General features: G+C 36.9%; 1 protein-coding gene and 1 long non-coding RNA gene across 2 annotated transcripts in view; both read right to left on the bottom strand.

The window, feature by feature from the left end:
- Positions 1-341: 341 nt before the first annotated feature.
- The window catches only part of LOC137483942 (uncharacterized), an 84,660-nt gene continuing 64,277 nt past the window's right edge, over positions 342-20,724 (bottom strand). The window contains exon 3 of the long non-coding RNA XR_011004684.1: positions 342-541. This is a non-coding gene — a long non-coding RNA (uncharacterized lncRNA). The remainder of the gene's footprint in view (positions 542-20,724) is intronic.
- On the bottom strand, positions 3,838-14,601 carry LOC137483869 (hyccin-like). Its single transcript, XM_068207300.1, has 7 exons — positions 14,444-14,601; positions 13,470-13,571; positions 9,607-9,786; positions 6,722-6,802; positions 6,072-6,187; positions 5,615-5,710; positions 3,838-3,958 (listed from the first exon to the last, which is right to left on the bottom strand). The coding sequence occupies exons 1-7, from the start codon at positions 14,492-14,494 to the stop codon at positions 3,838-3,840; spliced, it is 747 nt and encodes a 248-aa protein (XP_068063401.1). The 5' UTR covers positions 14,495-14,601.

Below are 20,724 nucleotides of genomic sequence, written 5' to 3' on the forward strand. Positions count from 1 at the left end.
TTTCTGATTAAATGCTTATTGAAGCTAAAGACACAATTTTGTGATTTCTAAAGGCTTTGTTTTTAATCTCTACCTTAAAAACAAGTTTAAGGAGAATGAATGTTCCTGGTTTTTATATGAACACGTCCTCTCTAAATTGCTACATTATTGGTTTTAATTCAGCTCAGTTTGGTGAAGACCTGCCAGTGGAGTACCTGGACAGGCATCACTGCACCTTATTTAATGAACCTGAAATTCAGTCAACTTGCTTAAGTAGTAGTGATGGATATATTGTTTTCATTCAATCCCATGCAAAATTTGACAACTTTGTCTTGATTTGGAGGTCCTGCAGAGGTAAAACAGAACAACAGAGATAGAGAGAAAAATAAATCTTCCTATATATGATGTTGGCGTCATTCACAGGTGTTCAACAAAAATAAAAAGAAGACCATAGTTTTGTAACTTCAAGAGACCAGACAATTTGAATTGGCAGACAACTTGCCGTTGTCAACAGGTGACAAGACCACAACATATGTACTCAGAACTAGCACAGACTAACAATCTGAATAAAAAAGAAAAAGTCAAGGTCACACGTGAGCAGGGTGGCACAGAAATCTAATCAGGCCCTTAAAAAGGGGACATCCATCCTTTTTCTGCCAATTTCCAGTCTAATCTACATCTTTTATTCACATTTAAAAGCTTTAGATGGGAGGCTAACAACTAAAGCAGTGACAAGCTCATAACTGCAATGATATTACTGGCTATAGGACAACAACTATGTTGACTAACCCATCCAAATACCATTAGGTAAGTCAACTGCTTTGCTAAGTACACACAAATATCCTGAGTTGAAGGTAGCAATTAAGAGTAGAACTTTTTTTATTCTACTTTCATCACCTTTGGCTACCCGAAATACATGCAGGGCAAACCCCAGCAATTCATGTCATCCAATTTACCAGTTTCATGTAAAATTTCAAAAATCTTACTGCTGTTACAAGGCTGAAGGCTGATCTGTGATCCTTAGAAAAGGATGATAAAAGAATTTCTTGGGACACGCTACACAAATCTGATTCATTTTATGTTAGATCAGTCATTCTTAGTGTATGAACCACAAAATCTGAGGACCTCTGTCCACTCTTACAGTGAAAGACAACCAAGAAAAGGAAAATCACTGTCACCAGGACTCTCTTTGTAAGGGCTGACACAAAAACTGTTTCAAAAAAATGCTTAAAGGTCTGCAGGTGAAAACAGACTGACAAGAAATGTGTTAGAATTATATTAATATAGGTTTATATAGATATATAATCTTGACTGGTGTCTCATCTCCACTGCTGCTGAAATGCTACACAGCTGGTGACTCTTTTCAAAACTGACATCCAATTGAAATCAACTTGTTTTCAACAATAAACTTGCAGAGATGGAGAAGAAAAATTAAAGCATTTTTTAAATTTCCAGTTTTTCCAGACTAATAGATCTCTTTTCACTGAGAATTTCATTAAGTTTCCAAACCTGTTTGGAAATTATTATTATTACCTAAATAATTTAGTTATTAGTTAATAATTTTAAAAAATCCATCCAAAACATCTTGGTTTTAGCAAAGTGCTGATGAATCCAAATATTTCTGAAGGAACCATACTTGGTGAACTCTTGCATGGAACAATGGCTTCTGCCATCCTGGTACAAGCAACTGTATTTCCATCAGGTTTGTTCAGAATTAGAGACCTGGATGGCTTTAGCATCTCCTCATTGCCTTTGGCATTATGTGCAATTTCACTACCACTCTTCACTTTGAAAGTGATCAGGATATAATTTTTTCTCAGCAAATCCAGATATCTTCTAGTCTGTGAGAAAATTTAGGTTTGTGTGTGTATAATACATGCTATATTATACAGATCTTTTAATACAATAAATTGTATTATAAGTTGTAAATGATGTGTGTGTGTGCATCTTTTTCAATTTAAATATAAAAACCCCGAACAAACAAAATCTGCAACAAGTAAAAGGAAAAGCCATAACAGGGAAAGAGGAGGTAAAGTGTTTCTTTTCTTGATGTCAACTGTGAATATTACTGTTTCAACTGCTAAACATTTTTATCTTTTCCCAAGGGCATAGCACCTTCTACTACTTCAAGAAGCTTTTTTGTCTCACTTTCTAAGCCAAAAGTTTACTGTAGGTCATTCTTGTTATCATCCTTTTATGACTTCCATCACTTTCTGCATCAGGCTCACAAACCTCACCCCCAGGGCACAAGCTCCAGTCTGCTAACACCCAGTCTCATTCCCACTTTCTGTATAACTTACTTTCCTTCCACAAAATAAACAGTTCTTCTGTACAATTTTGCCTGGTTATCTTCATAAATTTTTTATGCCAATTAATTCCTTCTTCTTTCTGTACCATCCTTAATGTATTTTTCATTAAAGTTTCCAGCAATGTATCTGTAGTAACATTTTACCTGGAGCTGTTGCAGGAACTACCACAGGCTCTGGACACACTTTGCCATGGCTGACTAGAAGTAGTATTCTGTGGAAACACACTCTATGGCACATGACAGGGTCTTAAACAAACGTGCTTCTAGATTTATTATCACAGGATTCCAGTTTTGTGACAGAAATAGGAGGTGCAGCAACTTTTAACACTGGTTCTCAGGATTTATAGCAAAGACACTGCACCCTGTGATCTCAGCTCGTTCCCTCTCTTTGCAGCATCCTGAAAATAATGGAGCCCTCTCTGGCAGAGCAATGAAGTGTTGTGACCGTGTGCCCTCTCAAGCAGCTCAAGCAAAGGAAAATATGAACAGCACACATAGCAGGTTACTTAAAAAAATCCCACAATGCTTTAAGTGTGTCATGGTTATCAGGGATAGATGGTGCAACAACAGCTGTGATGCACCATCCCTCCAGTTCAGGTTGTAAATAACTGGGGACATTCATCCAAGTAGGACCTCTGTGTGATTCTGCATATATTTATGGTGTGGTCATGGACAAGCCCATAAAAAAACCTCCAGGTTTCAAGTAGCACCCTCAGTTCTGTAGGAAAACCACTGCCAAATGGGATGTGTACTTCTCTATGACTTGCAGGGTTGATTATTTGCTGCAAGGAAATGTGCCTCAATGACTGCCCTTTTCATTGTAAACAAATATTCCCATCCAGGCCCCAAGTAACGCTCCATCTAATCCTATATCCATTCTCCTGCAAAAGTCATTCCCTCATTGTCTTGCTCACGCAGGTGTTTGACATGTTAAGTGATTATGACGGACTCTTCATTACTGACAATTTCTGGGGGTTAGCTGTTCATGGTTGAAGTCTGGTTCTCAGGTATTAGACTCAGCAGATGGACTGCAGATGGCAGATCTGTTGCCCAGAATTTAAAAGTGGCTGCAGAAGAAATTGTAATGCTTGCTTGCAGCATGGTGGGAGAGACTGTGAAACTGGAAGCATTAGGAAGCAACCTAACAAAAGCTGCAGTGATGAAAAAAGTTAAAGAAACTGTATTTCAGTAGAAATGCAGACTGTTTTACACTGGGAGACTCACTCAGAATACCTTGTCACTGTCATTTAAATAAGACAATATTATATATCATTTATATTACAAAGGCAGTGTGGAGATGTGCTTGTATAATGACTACATCTCATACTTCAGGTATGGATGCTTGCTCTTCCCATAATCAAACAAACAATGTAATAAGACAGCCAGCTGTCTTATTACCGCTGGAGAACTGTCTCTTCCCAAGGACCCCTTATTGGTACACACATCTGCCCATAGAAAATGAAATGCCTCCAAGGCAGCATGTCTGAACAAGTACACAAATTAGGCTGGCATTTCTCTATTTTGTCTGCCTATTAGAAAAAAAAATCAACTTACAAGGCATAATAGATCCCTGTTAGCATTTGCACCATGAATTCAGATGAAACTGGAATCCTACTGTTGACTCCCTTGTACTTTCTCACTTGTTGGCGAGGATATCCACAGACACAAATTCTAAAGAAATCATACATTTGTCATTAGTAAATAATGTGGAACCACCTTTGTAGTTTATAGACTTTCAATACTTCACCAGTAGTGACCAGTTTCTAGAAGCCCTGAGTTACTTCTTCTAAAAATGCAAGAATGACATCCAAGTAAGTTAACATTCTGATGAAGAGAGACTTAGTAGCTGCTCAAATGCAAAAAAACTGGATTTACAACTTGAGACCAGCACAACTTATTTTGTGCCGTAATTTTCACATTTACAATCTATATTTGTAATTTAAGAAAGTGATAAAAATTGAATTAGATTTACTGGAAGAAAACACATTCATTGTAGATTTAAAGAAAACCCCCTAAATTTCCCATTGCTCAAACCAATTAAAGGAGTTATTCTAAATATCCAAATAGCAGAATAGAGATTTCACCACATCCAAACAGGACACTGAAAGATATTCAGGGCTTCTGACACATAGTCCCTGTATTCTAGCACGCTGTCTATTCTAAATTACTGTCAGGGTAAGATTTTCAGTAAGCAGAGAAACATGAATGACAAAACCAGTCAGGAATAAAGAACAATGAAAGAATTTAAATTGTATAGCATTAAATAATTCAGTAATCATTCAACATTTTGAAGTAGAAAGACTTGCTTGCATCTACTGGTAACTTGCTTGGGGTTCTTTTGGACATTTTAAAAATTATTTATTCCAAATACAATAAAAACCTAATCAAGCAGAATAACCAACATCAGTCTCCTTTCCACAATCCTTAGCTTCTAAGTATTTTTACCTCATATATTGAAGCAGTTTATCTAACAAAGATCTTGTAATTACTCTTGTAAATATTGCCAAGTGCTTCAAACTCCAAAGTCTCTTGCCTCCTTTGAAGAGAAGGCAATCTTACAGGCATCCATTATCATGCTTTAGTTGTGAGAGAAGCCTAGGAACTATCCTGGAGAAAAGTTGCTGCAGGTGACTTCTTGGTCTCTTGGGTTTCCTGGGTTAAGGAGAGCATTCTAATTTTTCCCTTAACATACAGTCCATTTTTGAAAATCCAGAGACAAACATGCTTACTACCCATTTCTCTTCTTTGAAAAAAGATATTAATCAAAAAATAGACATTGTAATTAAAGCTGAGGTAGGCTTTGTTTTGAGGTCAGGAGGGGCATGTTGCCATTGTTATTTTGGTTTTTTGAAGCAACAGCTGATTTTGGAAATGCTCAATGTATCCATAAAAATGGATGTATGTCTAGTTTCAACACCTACTATAATTACAAGAAAGTTTAAACATGCACAGCATCCGAATTTATTTATTTCTGCAATGCAAAATATACCACACTTCTAAAAGACACTTCGCTTTTCTTTAGTTAACACAACTACAACTACTGCTATTAAAAACAAACAGTTCTCTTTGACTTCTCCTCTTAAAGGAGAAGCTTAACCTGCATATAAGCCAGGCTATTGTTCCCCATTTTGAGATCTCAACCCAAAGTTATATAAGAGACACTTTAAAAGCAAATAATGCAGCTGCAGCTGTAAACACCTATGAGGAGAAGTCAAGTTTAAAAGTGGCCTTTGGGAACTCAAAGCTTGTTTTTATAAAAAAATTCCAAACTGACTGCACTTCTATTAGGTAATGCCATTTCAAGAGTAAACAACCTACAGAAATTACCTTGAAGAAATTTGACACAATGACTGAAGAGACATTGCAGGCATGTAGCTTAAGGCAGCATTGTAACAGAGCAGAAGGAAAGTCAGCACTTCAAACCTGGGATTTGAAAGAAACATTGGAATTCCATTACCAACTTTATTTTTTAAAAGGAAACAAATTTACAGGGAAGTTTTAAAGAATTATTTGAACAGATCTGGCATTGTATTTCAATTTCATCAACAACTGAGTAAGCTTTTCCCCTACATGTAGTAATATGGCCTGCTGATCTTTCTGCATCTATGTTTACACATGTTTAGGAAAATAATAATTAAAAAAAAAAAAAAAAAAACCAACCAAAAAAAAACCACATGACAAAACACAACATACACCTATCCTCCTTCAGTCTGCAACTATACCAAAAATTAGAAGCTCAGATCCATTAGAGACTCTCAAGCAAAACCCCATGATACAATTTCACCTGTTCTGGGCTGTCAGCATCTCCCTCTGAGGATGAGGTCCACTGTACACAACCCTGGACAAACCGTGCTGCGACAAAGCTCCTTCAGTGAGAGCCATGGAGCCAATACTGGAAGGCTGAAGAAAAAAAGGGTCATTCAGAGCCTGTCCACCTCAAATCTTGCTATAATGCAAGTGAAAATAGCCAACAATAAGCATCACCACATTTATATATGAATTTTCAACAGGCTTAATGTTATCTGACCGTTCAGATGTTATCTGTTAATTTTACACCAAATAAGGCATATGGCTTCAGAAAAGAAAAAAAATACATAGTTGCTGCATGGGTATTATGCAATTATGACTATTCCACCTTGAAAAGGCCTCAGAGACCAGTTACCAGTATTCAGAAATCTCAGATGTTCCTATGTCATCATACAACGTGTTAAAACTACTTTTCACTTTTGCTCTTAACAAACACATCCCCACAGCATATAGGGCATTTCAAAGACCCTGTCTGATGCTCTCATTGGTTTGAACTCCACGGCCCTTCAGGTTCTGGCCAGTGAGATGCCTGCAGCCTGGGGAGATACTTGATTGGCAAAGACCCCTGACAATCATGGTAACACTGCCCTTCTCAATCAGGAATTTCACTTCGTAGGTGTCACTTACTTCATGATAGACCGAAGGCTTGGACAAAGATGGAATTGTGAAACTCAGCACTTTGTTATGTCCCTCTTTGTCAACTATCTCCTGAAAAAGACAGAAGATATAAATGGTTACACTGTACTACAGAAAACAGACATCCTAAGGTGTTAAATACTACTTATTATAGGGACTGATAGGGATACTATAACAATCCAAGCTGCAAGCTAGAAATTATCTCTCTTGCTTTTTATCGCCACACATTTTGTTTATGAAAACTCTTCAAATAACTTGGCCATGGTCACATTCATTTGCATATATAACCCACATTAAAAACACTAAGAGGAAACATCATGTTTAAAACAGCATCATCTTTTTTTAATTATACACAATTTGCTAATTGTGAACAATCAATAATGCTGTTCTGAAAACTATTAACCATCAAGTAAGCACTCAACAAGTAATTTGTTTTGGAAATATTACAGTTCTGGAATGACTGCAGTCTCACATGATTTGACAGCAGCAGATCACAACATTATCAAAAGCCCAAGTCTGATAACTCACTCCATGGAATTAAAAGAAGCATGGATGCAAAGCTTTAGAGAAGCTGCTTTCCTGAAAGATACCACCACAGCAGTAGCTGGCAGACTTCTTGCTCCTCTAAGTTAACAGAAGACTAATGGATAAGGCAAAACAAGATGTGGTTTTGTACCACAGAAGAGCACTGAAGTATTTCAAATAAAAAATTTTTAAAGAACCAAAGCAGACTTGATCAAAACAAACACCACACACTAGATTTTACTTTTCTCTTTTCTAAATTTCAGCAGCTGATTTCACATATCCAGAAGTAATAATCATGAGAGAAATTTCAGTGTCTCTTAACACCCATGTGTTAGAAGGCTGAAGGTCTAACTTCACACAGTAATTATTACAACTCCTGTCTTAAAATAAAATACGAAGCAGTAAAGGAAGACTGAAAAAATTAAAAGGGCACACAAAGCTGCTCCTTCTGAAAAGCTGCACAGCTCCTCCACTCTCCACATAAAACACTGACACTTTAATTTTTAATATTGCTTCTGGATTAATGTGGAAAACATGTTCCTCAATATATAGGAGAAAGGGAAAGAAAATGGCTACACCCAAACTTCTAAATTCTAAAAATATTATTATTTGTATTCTTCATTATAATCAGATTTGTAATTAAGTTTCAGGAGTACATTTGAGGATGTATTTGTAGTGTATGATGTGTATTAAAGTGTATTTAAAAAAACCCTGATAACTACAGCTAGGAAAGCAAAAAATTTCAACTGCATGCACTACCACTGTACATCCCTAAACTGAAGGTAGAACAATCCAGTTCATGATCTCAAGGTTCAGCCACAATAATTCCACGTCTCACAATGTAGCCAATTTAGAATTATTCTGAGCAATATTTTTCATTTTTCATTTTCCTTCAGTAAGAAACTGCAGGACTCCTACTGAACATATTAAGTTTGCAAGAGTCCATTGTACATATTTACATAGGAATTACTTTTATATTAGGCTTTGTATTTCCTCTTGGTTTTGAAAACAAAGTAGTTAGTTAAAGAGAAAATAAGTATCTAAGCAGGTCACCTATTACCTTTTCAAAATATATACTACAGAACAATACCATCTTGATTAATGCAACACCAACAGCAGGGAAGAAGCCAGTGAGTACCGTGGCACTGTTTTAACATAAGCATTCCTTATGTCTTAAAGCAAAACAGGGAAAAAGTTCCCAAAAGTCATGCTGACCTACAGCTTCCTAGAGAAGCTTGCTGTGAAATTCTTATGACCCCAGGCAGCTGGAGATGGAAAGCCAAGTTACTAATTGAGAAAGAAACAGTTCTCAGCTAAGACAGGATGCTACCAGACTGGTTTCAAACTTAACTGTAAATGTAATCTCTTCTGGGAGAAAAACAAGTGATTACAGCCACATCCATGAACCACCTTAAATTACTTCACCATGGATATAAAGGTGTGAATTGCCTTAAGGTGTAAGATAAGACCAAATGCTTTTCAGGAATGCTCTTCTTGTCAGATACAACTAAGCATACAGAAAAGGAAGAAAGCTTGTACTCTGCCTCAAGAGGAGTGGAATGTAAGGGCTCAGGTCTTTTAAATTAGACTCCTGGGTGAAAAAGACATTTCCACCTGCTTGCTGAAGACACTTATGATTATTTCTAGGAGATGGATAGCAGCCGTCTTCTCCAGATTTTCAGATGAAGAGAGTTGAAGTTCATCAATATTTTGCTTCACAAAAAGCCTTCCTAAAACAACCAGAACAAACTACACAGACAAGACTCCCAAGAGACATAATAAAACACTAAGTATTTAAAAATAGCCATAAAAAGACTAAAATATGGTGCTTTTAAGGGTTCCTTATTAATTCTGTAATTCAAAGCAGAGATACAGCAACCAACATGATATTTTCATATAAAGTATTTTTAAAATGTCACGGTTATTTCAAAATGGACACCTTTAATTTGTCAAAGCTAAGCAAGCGATTCAGCAGTCAAGTACTAGTCGAAAGTAAATTTTTTGTGGTTTTAGTCCAGATAGACAAAATACAGGCAACAATTTCTAATGCAGTGCCTCGAAAACTTCTCAAGCAGAATATGAGTTTAATCACCAAGAAATTGTGATAAATCACCAAGATTTAATGTGATTGAATGTGATTTAATCACCAAGAAATGGTGATCACCTAGAAATGTGAGTTTAATACCAAGAAATAAGTAACAAAATATTCAAGAACCATACAAAGAGCAGAGAAAATATTGACCAAAGAATGAAAGTTCATGTTGTAGATTTCTGACAGACACGGATTTGAAGAGTTGCAAGTGAAATAATCACTTCATTTTAATTCCAAAATAAAACGTTGAAATACAAACCAAGTTATAAACTCCTAGGAGAAGAGCTTCTATGCATCCACTGCTCTGCAAATCTCTGCTGGCTGAGACAGCAAGATAGCACCACATCAATTCTGGCAGAAACTGCAGCGTAAACCGTAGTAATTGTTCCTCACCACTGCGGTAGAACTCAAAGAGCTGGTGGCAAACTGGCTCCAGAAGCTGAAATACAAGTTACAATCATGAATGAATAAAACATTACAAAAATCTGCAACTTTGTCTGGATCAACCCTGTAGCCGAAACTGTAAACTGATAAAAATGACATTTTAGTTATCAGGGATGACTGACACAGTAACTGCTCAAGTCACCTTACACACTTCCATGCCTGTAACATACTTCTGGATGATAAAAGTAGAACCATTCATCCTAAGTGAATAAAAAAAAAAATCCAACAGCTGCTTTGCCTTGTTTTTGGCTCACTTCCTCCAGCCTCAAAGGCAAAATATAGAGGATAGTTATCACATACCTCATACCTCTCAATATCTCTAATATACTGAACAATAATATCTGAACAAAAGGTCTTGTTATTCTACAACTCCAACAGCATACACAAAATGAAGCTAGAAGCTTTACCCACCTAGTGAGAAGAGCTGTATAACACTTAAAGTTTTACAAAAACTTAATACACAATAGAATTAGTTTGTTTTCCCACTCTCATTACAATCTTCTAGAAGCTTCAATGTATTTGCATACTTGAGACAGAAATGGGAAGCCTCAAGAGTAATTTTAGAATCAAATTTGTTAAGCTGATACAAATGGATGTAAATCATTGAACTGGAAGTAATACATTAAGCTAGATCAAGTTAAAAAAGATTTTAAAACAATGAAGCTATCAGCCTGCCTGTGTTCCTGGATTTAATGTGCCTTCTTGTGCTACCACCTACCTCTGATATAAGGATGAAATACTGTGTTAACCACCAGCTGTCAATGTATGGAAATTAGGAGATTTCCTAATTTTCTTCAATTAGAAAATATTGTCAAAAAGAGCAGGCACTTTCAAAGCCAGCTGAACTATTAAATTCAGCTCTGCTATTTGTCTAGATCACAACTTTAGTTTTAGTAGACTAAGTTTTCAGAAAAATAAGAATACCAATTCTATATTCATCCCTTTATTGAAGCATGGAGGCAAAATCACCAGGGAGACCACGCTAGAAATATACCTGCTTGCTTTCCTAACCTTTTCCTCCTGAACATGAAAAAAAAGTCAACATTTCTTACCTCCCAAAGTTACTTCTGAAACGGAAAGATCTTAGCAGATTTGAGTTCTTTTTTAAGAAGTAATCTGGCACAATCTGATTCATTCTAAAAAAGAGGAACTTTCAGCTTCTGAGAGATATTAGCTTCACTTTGGAAAAATCATCCCTGAAAAATCTACAGTAAAGGCAAAAAAGCCACACCAAGCTAAACTAGTAATCAGTTTTAAGAGCAGTACAGCAAAGATCCTTCTAGAAAACCTTACCAGCAGAACTGTGTTCCGTATTCAGCTTATATTTTCACACAATTCGCATCCTTCCAGTAAGAAGTATCAGTTCTGAATGATGCGCTTGAACTTTAAAAGGCCCATAAATAGCTGTGACAGGTATCCATGTTTACACTGTTATCTCACTTGAGACAGCTTTGTATCAGCACATTGAAATGCATCATCAGTACAAATCCAGATTTTCTTCCTCAAAATGCCACCACATGCTACAACCTAATACCAAAAAGCACTAATGACTGTGGCTGTTTCAAGATATCATTTGAACTAAATCAAGGTATGTTTTGAACTAAACAAAGAACTAGACTAAGACATTTTTTCATGCTGGAACAGAAGAATGTCCAAGCAATTTCATCCCTCTTCCTTTTAAGCTGCACCCAAAGTGTGTCAGACACTCCAAACACTTGCTATTTCCTAATGCATGTGCCTGTTTGGCTCCTATCTAGAAAGACAGCAAGAGTGTTTTAAGTAAAAAGCAAAATAACTTCAACCTTTAAAAAAAATGCATCACATATTTATTCAATTATTTTTGACTGCTGGAAGTCTTTAGTGAATTTTAAGTCCTTTAAATCTACACATCTTCTGGACTCTCCTTTCAATGAACTACATTTTTGACCTAGCAAGTGGCCCAGGAACCTCAAACATAACTAACAAAGTCTTTACTTATACAGCTACTATGAAGTGGATGTTAAACAAGTAGTCCATTTATCTTACAAATGGCTAATTAATTTTTTGAAAAGTAAACAAAAACAACCCATATAAAAAGCAAACATGAATCAGCAGAAAAATGCAGTTACAGATGGCAATACCCATGATTACTTTTCAAATCCTTAAAAAAACCCCACATTCATCCTGCAAAACAAGATTTATCACAATTTTACATTACTGATTATTATTATAAGCACATATATTCAAAGGTGTACAGATGGGGTTGTTTGTCCATTTTTAAACTCTGCAGTATTTGTAGCAGAGTGCAAATCATGCAAATGCTTCCCCTCTGCATTACACCCGTGAGATAAGAGCAGACAGCACATACCCTCCACAGTACAGCAAGCTGACATTGCACAATGCAGCTAACAGATCTCAAACAGCAGCTAAAAGATATTATTTTTCTATTTAACTGCTGGTTTGTAATTATTTTTACAATGTGGAAAGCTCCAAGTAGCCTCTCCCACAAAGCAACAGCTACTTGGAGAACAGTCCAAAAAAGATTTTAGGACTTTTTCATCAAACAACACTCAGTGTCAACACTAGCTCTTCATTTCAATTCTAAGTCCCACTAACAGAGAAATCTTCAATACCTTGCCCCTGGAATTATCCCAACAACCTTTTCAACCAGAAGTTGCAGCAGCACCCTGCTACTAAGGCCCCTGAGAAACCTAGTGATAGTCAGAGGTAGTAAGAAATCAAAGAACTTATGAAAGTATTAATTAGGCAATCAACAGGGAGACTCATCAGATTAATTTACATTTTGATACGAATTCTGAAGACCAGACAGGCTTGACTCAGTAGCTGCAATGACTCAGAATGCCTTTCTGAGCAGCAAATTAAAATTACATTTGTTCTTTGCTGGACAACCTGGGAGTTTCACTATCAGCATTCTCTCCAAAAGCATATACACTGCAAGCATTTTATCTTCTGACCTTTAGTACTGGCATAATCTCAAACTTTGGGAAGATGCCTTATTTCTGGGTCTTTTCAGAAGAATTAAGGATTTGGTGCAATATTAAAATAATGCACAAAAGGATTTCTGGATGGTACAAGGCAGTTAACAACACACAATTAAACCCAGATCAGGATGTTCTGAACATACCTGGACATTTTAAAACAAGGGCAGTCACGGGATACAGAACCTTCTTAGTACAAGTACTGAGGAAACCTGCTCCTCTTCCCCACAATTTTTTTCATATTTTGCCCTCATTTCAGTAGGGGTACATCCACTGTATAAATACATATCTTTTTATCATATGTATTTCAAACAACAAAAGACCTAAAACCTAAGCAACAATTTAAAAAGGATGGCTAACCTAACTTTGTTCTCTTGCATTGTAATAGACAAGCTTCTGACACCAAGAGATTCACATTCAAGTGATAATTACAGAAAGAATTCTGTCAAACACAAACATCTTTTCAATTCCTTAATGCATTTCACAATTCTATATCCAAGCCCTGAAGCCTATGAATGTGACCTACAAGCTTAACTACGATCAGTAGGTTACAAAACCTGCAATACTTTTTCCATGATAGTATGTCATTGCTAAGAACAAACTTTCTGAAGGAGACTTTTCATCAATTACCTAGCATGCAAGGTCTTCATTCTGCCAGTGTTACATCAGACATTTTGGGTGAGGGATCCAAAATACTCACTTCACTCTGTGGCTCCTGAATTACTTTGTAAAGAGATGAAATCAAAGCTGTCTTGTCTTTCAAGTTGGTAGCATATTTGGATATGGATGCTTCTGGCAGTGTCTGAAATAAAAAATATTATAAGCAATTTCTATCATTAAACTGTAACAGCTATTTCAACAAACAATTTTCCATTACAAGTCACTATTTATCAGAGTGTACTATATAAACTAAACCTTGTTTCACAAAGAAATCCTCACATTTTCAGACCGTTGCCAGAAGACACACTGCACTCTATCACTCTGCAATTTCATATGGAATGTAACAACAGCGGATAGGAAATTGATTTTGAAGAAGTTACAAAAATGCAACCGCCACTGAAATTTCACTGTGAGATGTCAGTCCCGTGAAACTTTTACAGTTTGGTTCAGATCCAAACTTCAAGGAGTTCTCAAGACCAACTGTACACAGGTAGTGAACATTATTACCAGATACAGTATTACTATGGAAAAACACAAATTCCAGTTAATGCAAATTCCAGCTCTTCTCTAACACTAAACATATTTTCTGCCACTACTTAAGAAGGTAAAAATCTAATGTTTTTAACAATTCTTTTAGAAAATGTACATTTGAATGTTCCTAAGTCTTACAGTAATTCTTATCTCCAATCCTTCAAAGGACTCCACTCTACAGACAGGAAAACATATTTCCAGTGTATCTAAGCAGACCAGGAGCAAAACCTACAGTTATGTCTGGTACTCCAACCAATAAAATAATTCATCTATGATATACATTTTCATTGCTCTCTGTCAGGAAGTACGTAGCCCCAAAGAGGCAAGGAAAAAATTCCTTTCAAGTAGACATTTGTATTTATCACATGATCTCAGCAAAACCCAAGGTTACTATCTTTCATTTTCTACAGGATGCAAGCACTCCTGCATACTTCACCAGCAGCGATTCAAACACTTCTGGCTAAATATCAGAGAGTGTATTACCTTGAACTCTGATAACCACTCCTCCACAACCCCAGTATCCACAGCTAACATCTTCTAACATCTGCTTCAAAACCTTCAGCCTGAAAGAATAAGCAAACAGAGTTTGTGAATACTCCAGTCACTGCATTAAGTCAATGATGAAAATTAAGCCTCTGTGAATATTTAAAGAATCTTATCAAGCTTTTACTTGTTAACATTTTACATGCTGACACTACTTTGAACTTTTATTGTACCTCACTTATGCATGCTGCTGGAAGCATTAAGCACAGGAGTCTTCACATACAGCAGTTTAATAAATTCCAACTATGTATTGCGTGGGAAGTAAATCAAAGATTTTCAGAAATGGCATTCTGAAAACAGAAAATATTACCTCCTCAATTTCAATTTATTTTTCAGCTTACAAGACTCGAGAGGAAACTGTATGGACTCACTGAAGAGAAACGACTGTATAGGTTTTTCCAAGTCAACTGCTATTCCCAGCTTGGAAAAGGTCACTGAAATAAAGGCGGATGGAAAACCTTTCAGTCCTCCCCCACCATGGCAACTGCAAGACAATGAGCCTGCTGCCATGGAGCCTAAGAGACTCCCCAGCCCAACATTCTGCCCAGTCTCAGACAGAGAGGTCATCAGCAATAGGACTTTAACACAGGAGATGCAGAATGGCTACTGAAATTAATTTCTGATTTCTCTTCAATTTTGAGAAACCACTTAATAAAAACTGTCGCTTGAAGCAGCTTATTCTGACAAAAAAGACCAATATATCATTAAGATATAAAACTACTAGAAGTTAAAAGAGCATGATGTTAGCTTACCAAATTGTGCCCATGGATTTCAACCAGTGACAAAATTAAATACTCATCTGAAGGAAAAATTAACACCGTCTTGGTGAAATGTTCAGTCATGGGAGATATCCCATCAAGTTTTACTTTGCCAGTTTAAAATAGTTTTGAAGTACTGATATCCAAGTATGGGTTTGTTCAGGAAAAGACAAGGAAAAAGATGGGAGGTAAGAATTCCCTTTTATAACACAAATACAAGTATTTTATTCCAAAATTCAGACTGTAGTAGAGCATATACAGACTATATACAGTATATTTTAAGAAGCCTGAAGGGAGAAGAACCAAGTATGATATCACTATAGCCCTCCAAAGCAAGGGGAGTGGGGAAAGCCCAAACTTAAATAAGGCTTTAAGTAGTGACCAGGATATATCAATGCACAGACAGGGTTGCAAGGAAATTACTATTCAGACATGAATGGCAGAAGGAATAAAATTGAACAGGCTGTCCAGCAATCTCATTTTCAGAATCATTTTAAATACACAATAATAACATAAGGCAACCAGAGACTTCTGTGCCCCCTCTCCTCACTTGCATGGTTATTAAATAATGGACTGGGACAGGTGAAATCCCAGGGAACCAGCTGTGGCAATGTCCTCACAACCCTAGAAAGACACGCAGGTCTGCACAAAGCTTGGAAAACACTGCCTTTGGAGGATGAAAGTACAACAGGGACGGGCCAAGGAAGCATAAGCATTTAATTTTTGGAGACCAGACCACTGCCATGGCTGGATATGGGCTCTTCAAGGATTGTAGGGGAGGAAAGCTGCCCTTAATTTGGGAGAGCAGCAGGGAAACATGGAGCTCAGCCCTGCTGTGGACAATGAGACAGCTGGGAGTTTATGGGTCACAGATGAGAGGGCAGAACAACATGGGTGACATTATTGCAGGTGTTTGCTACTCATCACCTGAGCAAGACAAAACACAGGAATCCCTCCTCTTATACAGCAGAAGAAACCTCACATTACAGGCACCTGGTCCTCACATGAAACATGAACTACCCTCTTATCTCTTGGAGGGGAAGCAGAAGAGGGAACCAGTGCACTGATTACTGCCAAAGGCAGGCCCTCTGCTAAACATGGTAAACTACAAACATGGAAAAACTGGCTAGGGATGTCAAGGTCAGGGCATACACAGATGCAATGTCCAAGACAAAGTAGATCACAGGATCCCAGTAAGAAGGATCAATGCAAGAAGGAAGATCAAGAATGTTCTAGAATGGTTCATGGGCTTTTGCAAAAATAGCAGCAGTAGCAACAGGAAAACTAAGGCTCCATGACCATATCAGCAGGGGATCTGCTGAGAGAAGATACAGTAAAGGCCAAGGTATTCACTGTCACCTTTACTTCTGTTGTTACCAGCAAGATCAGCGCCCAGGAACCCTGGATGTCAGAGCACAGAAAGTTGCCTCAAGTGTCAGAGTGGCTGAGGAGTCGCCAGTCGGAGACGCTGAAAACCCAGTTTGGTAAGATCTTGAGCAGCCAAATACCTGCTCCAATTTTCACTTCTTTGAGCAAAGGAGGCTGGACTTCATGATCACCAAAGATCCATTTAAATCTCATCCATTCTGTCACCCTGTATCACCAAAGAAACGGGAAGGACTGCCATGTATACTAATTTAGCTAAATACCAAGTCTTTCTGATCAGCACTGTCAGTCCCTGAAGGTGTCACAATCAAAATACAGAGGAGCAGCCTCTGAAGGCTCAGCAAAGGTTGTGTGTGTGACCCTTCTGTGAAGTGAGGATTATTTATTGTTTATCGATTATTTTAAGGATAATACCATGTGCTCACAAAGACTAGTCCTACTACTACAATTATTGAAGCAACCACCTTGCCAGTTCCTACAGAATCCCACAACCTACTAGCCCTACTTTCATTCCTACGAAGGTGGACAAAGGCTTTTGCAGCATCCCATGCTTCAGCACAGCTGACAATAGTAACTATTCCCTACTGAGCCCCATTAATAGCACAAATGCCTGCCCTAATATTGATTGCTCAAAGTAAAAATCCCATTATTTAAAAGAGCTAAGAGGAGTCCTGGATACACCAAGTCCATAGCTGACACCACATATCCAAGAGATTTTTTTTTTCTCATCCTTCTCTGGTGATCCATCAAGCATTATTTTCAGATTAAAGGTTTCCAGAGAACAGAGGTTTCATTTGACCAGTAAAAACAGTAAGAGCATCCTTGGCTGGCATTATCCAATGGAACAATACTTTGAGTTTTTATGACTAATTTTATGACTAAGTATTTAAACATGATTTTTTTTCTATAACAGCTTGAACTTTTGAAACGACATTTGTAGAAAAGAAATAGGACAAAGTTTTTGCTGATCAAATTTTTTATATTTATTTTTAAAGTAGCAGAGGCATTCAACTGAGAGTTAAGGCAGTAGAAACGTACAGGGGATAGACTGTCCTTATCTCACATTCATACTTTAAAAAATCCATATATATCTGCTTAAACCACAGCAATACACATTTGAGTATTGCAAATAAGAACTCTTAACTTTACAATTATTTTCCATGAAGACATGGATTATGTGTTCAATTGATGTCCCCCAGAAGGTAAAAAAAAAGCTTTTAACTCCACATAGCAGCTGTGTGGGATCTATTTAAACAAGCAGACAACCTACTGCTTTACTGAGGATTGCCTCATTTTGTTCTAGTTACATAACAGATCAAGTTGGACTGGCACAATATTTGGACAGAGTTGGAAAACCCAAGACTGTTCCAAAAGAAGGATTAACAAGTTTCAGTTAACAACACAATTTTTTGCTGAAGCCCACAAGAAATTTTTAAAAAGTAACTCTAGAATGGGATTTTTAACACTAAGTGCACCAAAATAAGGCTTAATTTATAGCATCTGTTACCCTTTTATGAAAAAAAAAAATACCCAGAGGATTAAAAAAGCATGCCTTAATTACAGCTTTGTTTCAGCGGATATTACTGCAAGATATAGGCCACTGTAAACATGAGACATCCCAGCCACTACAGAATTAAAGCAACATAAAGTGGATAAAGTAAATACCTGCTACTTGGGTTAAAAAAAAAAAAAAAAAGAGAGAGAAAAAAAAAGCTGTAAAATTGCATTAAGAATGTACTTTATAAATACCAAAACTATACTGGAAATTCAAATAACACAGCAAACACTACATAGCATTTTCCCAAAAAAGTCTTGTTTTAAGGTACATCAGCACGTAATTATCTTTAAATGACTATTTTTTATGGATCTCTTCCTACTAAGTCCCTCTAAAGATTTCATATGAGTGGACTCTGAGATTTTCTTTAAAAACAACTTTTGTCACAAATCAAACAATACTTTGATTAAATCTGAAGAGCAGTTCAAATGTCCCCATGCTCCTTGTTCATTTGGATGTCCTGATGAAGATTGTTACAGGAAAGAGAAGTCTCAATTATTTAAATAACACGATACTACTTGTGATGAAGCTCAGTAACAGGTGGTTCAGGACTTCTGAATTTTTATTAGACAATATATATTCTTAGTTTATCTCACACATGAAGTAACACTACTTTAGGGAATACTCTTGCATTGCAGGTCTTCATATTTGCCACAAAAGCAGGCACAGTTTATGCAGTCTAGCTAACACATGGCTAATTGTCTATATTTATATGGCTAATATAACCTGTATTCTCGTGCCTTGGGAGTTAAAAGCACTTTGGAGTGTTTTCCACAAGAATCTCAACTTGGATTAGCAGCCAAAGACAGGATTTATAATAAATAATAATTAACAAGTTCCCAAGTCCGAAGTATCCCCAGACAGCTGATAATTGGTCTTGCTCTGTTCTAATACAATAATGTAAGTCTCCTTCCTTTGGAGATACCAATTTTTCTTTTGTTTCAAGGTAAGTAGTGAAACTTGGATAAGATACCAAAGAAATTAATTGGACAAACGCAAGTCTGATTTAGAAGAGACTTCTACAAAGTCCTAAATAGGTAATTTTCCCTTCCTCACCCTTTACAGCACAAATACATCAGGAACTTACTGAATTTCCTGTTTTTAATAGAGGAGGGAGAAAAAGTTACAGGCACTGAGTTGGTGGAGGGCCAGCCAAGACAAATTAAGACATTCTCTGGCAAACTTACTAGTGCATCCATCTACTTAAATGGCTTTGCATTTTCATACCTGTCTCAGAAGACTTTAATATAACAATATCAAATTATGTCTTTAAATGAAATCATAGACAATACAGGCACATGTTTTTCTTTAAAAATAAATTCTCACAATAGATGGCTTCCTTGCTCTTTACAGCTACCCAGCATTTGTGGAATTCATCCACAGAATGCACGTGTGTAAATGCAATCTGGATTAAGCACAAGGAGGCTGGATTTGGATAAAGAACGAATGCTTGAGTTCTGCAGAACTGACCTTCTGAAACCACAGTATTAGACATTTGCTAGGGAAAGTCACAGAGATGGAAAAAACAAAAACAGGAGCCAAAAACTGCTCAAGTCTCATCCTCTGGGAATTGCTGGAAGAGAAGAGTAAGCATATACTTCATCTTTACCTCATCTGTAACGTATCTGCCTGGAAGCCTGTATTATTTGCTAAGAAAAAAAAAACAGCTTAAAGGGAAATATGGAGCAGAAAGTTAAGATATTTGTGAACCATCAGCCAAATCTGTCAACTCATCCCAGAACAGGAACAAAGTAAACTTGTGAGCATTTCATTACTATGCATCAGATCCCTAAGAGATCAAGCCCCTAGTAAATTCCGTGCTATAGTACTTTACACACAGAAGTAGGGATGGGCCAATTAGGACTCAACTTTTCTTCCCTTTTGAAGTGGTACAAGAAATATTAAAAACCTTTTAGTCAGCTCTTACTTGATTCATCAAGCTCATTTAAAGGACTACAGTCTAGACATAAAATTCACATTGCTGAACCCTTTCTTCTCCCTCACTTCAGAGACAAAGACACAATCCTTGGTAAGCCACAGAACAGGAAAGAACACTCAGGCAAGTGTATTCTTGATTCAATTGCCAAAGAAGAGAATATATTTTCCTGATGTTAATGCACAACTCATTTCAGTGATACAGTGATCTGTTCATCTTCTATACAATTTTGAATATAGTCAAGCTATTCTGTTCAGATACTTTGTAGGTGCAATAATGGGCAGCAAAACACTTGAAGTCTCTTGAGACAAGAAACAGATGCTACTGTGGACTCCAAAAGCCACTCTGACAGGTTTCAGAAACCACAAAGGTCAGGTCTGACTTCTTGATTTTTTTCAAACTTTCACAAAGAAACAAACACCCCATTGTGCTAAGCCTGAAACAGTCACATGTTCTATTCAAATATACAACTGCAAACGGTGCTCAAACACTTGATATCAAACATTCTCTGATAATTGCCATCTTCAGCTTAAAACAGGACAGCTATGGTGCACCAAGCATCACTGACTGAGGCTCAGGCAAATTC

Source organism: Anomalospiza imberbis, chromosome 1 (assembly GCF_031753505.1).
Source record: "Anomalospiza imberbis isolate Cuckoo-Finch-1a 21T00152 chromosome 1, ASM3175350v1, whole genome shotgun sequence".
NCBI lineage: Eukaryota > Metazoa > Chordata > Aves > Passeriformes > Viduidae > Anomalospiza > Anomalospiza imberbis.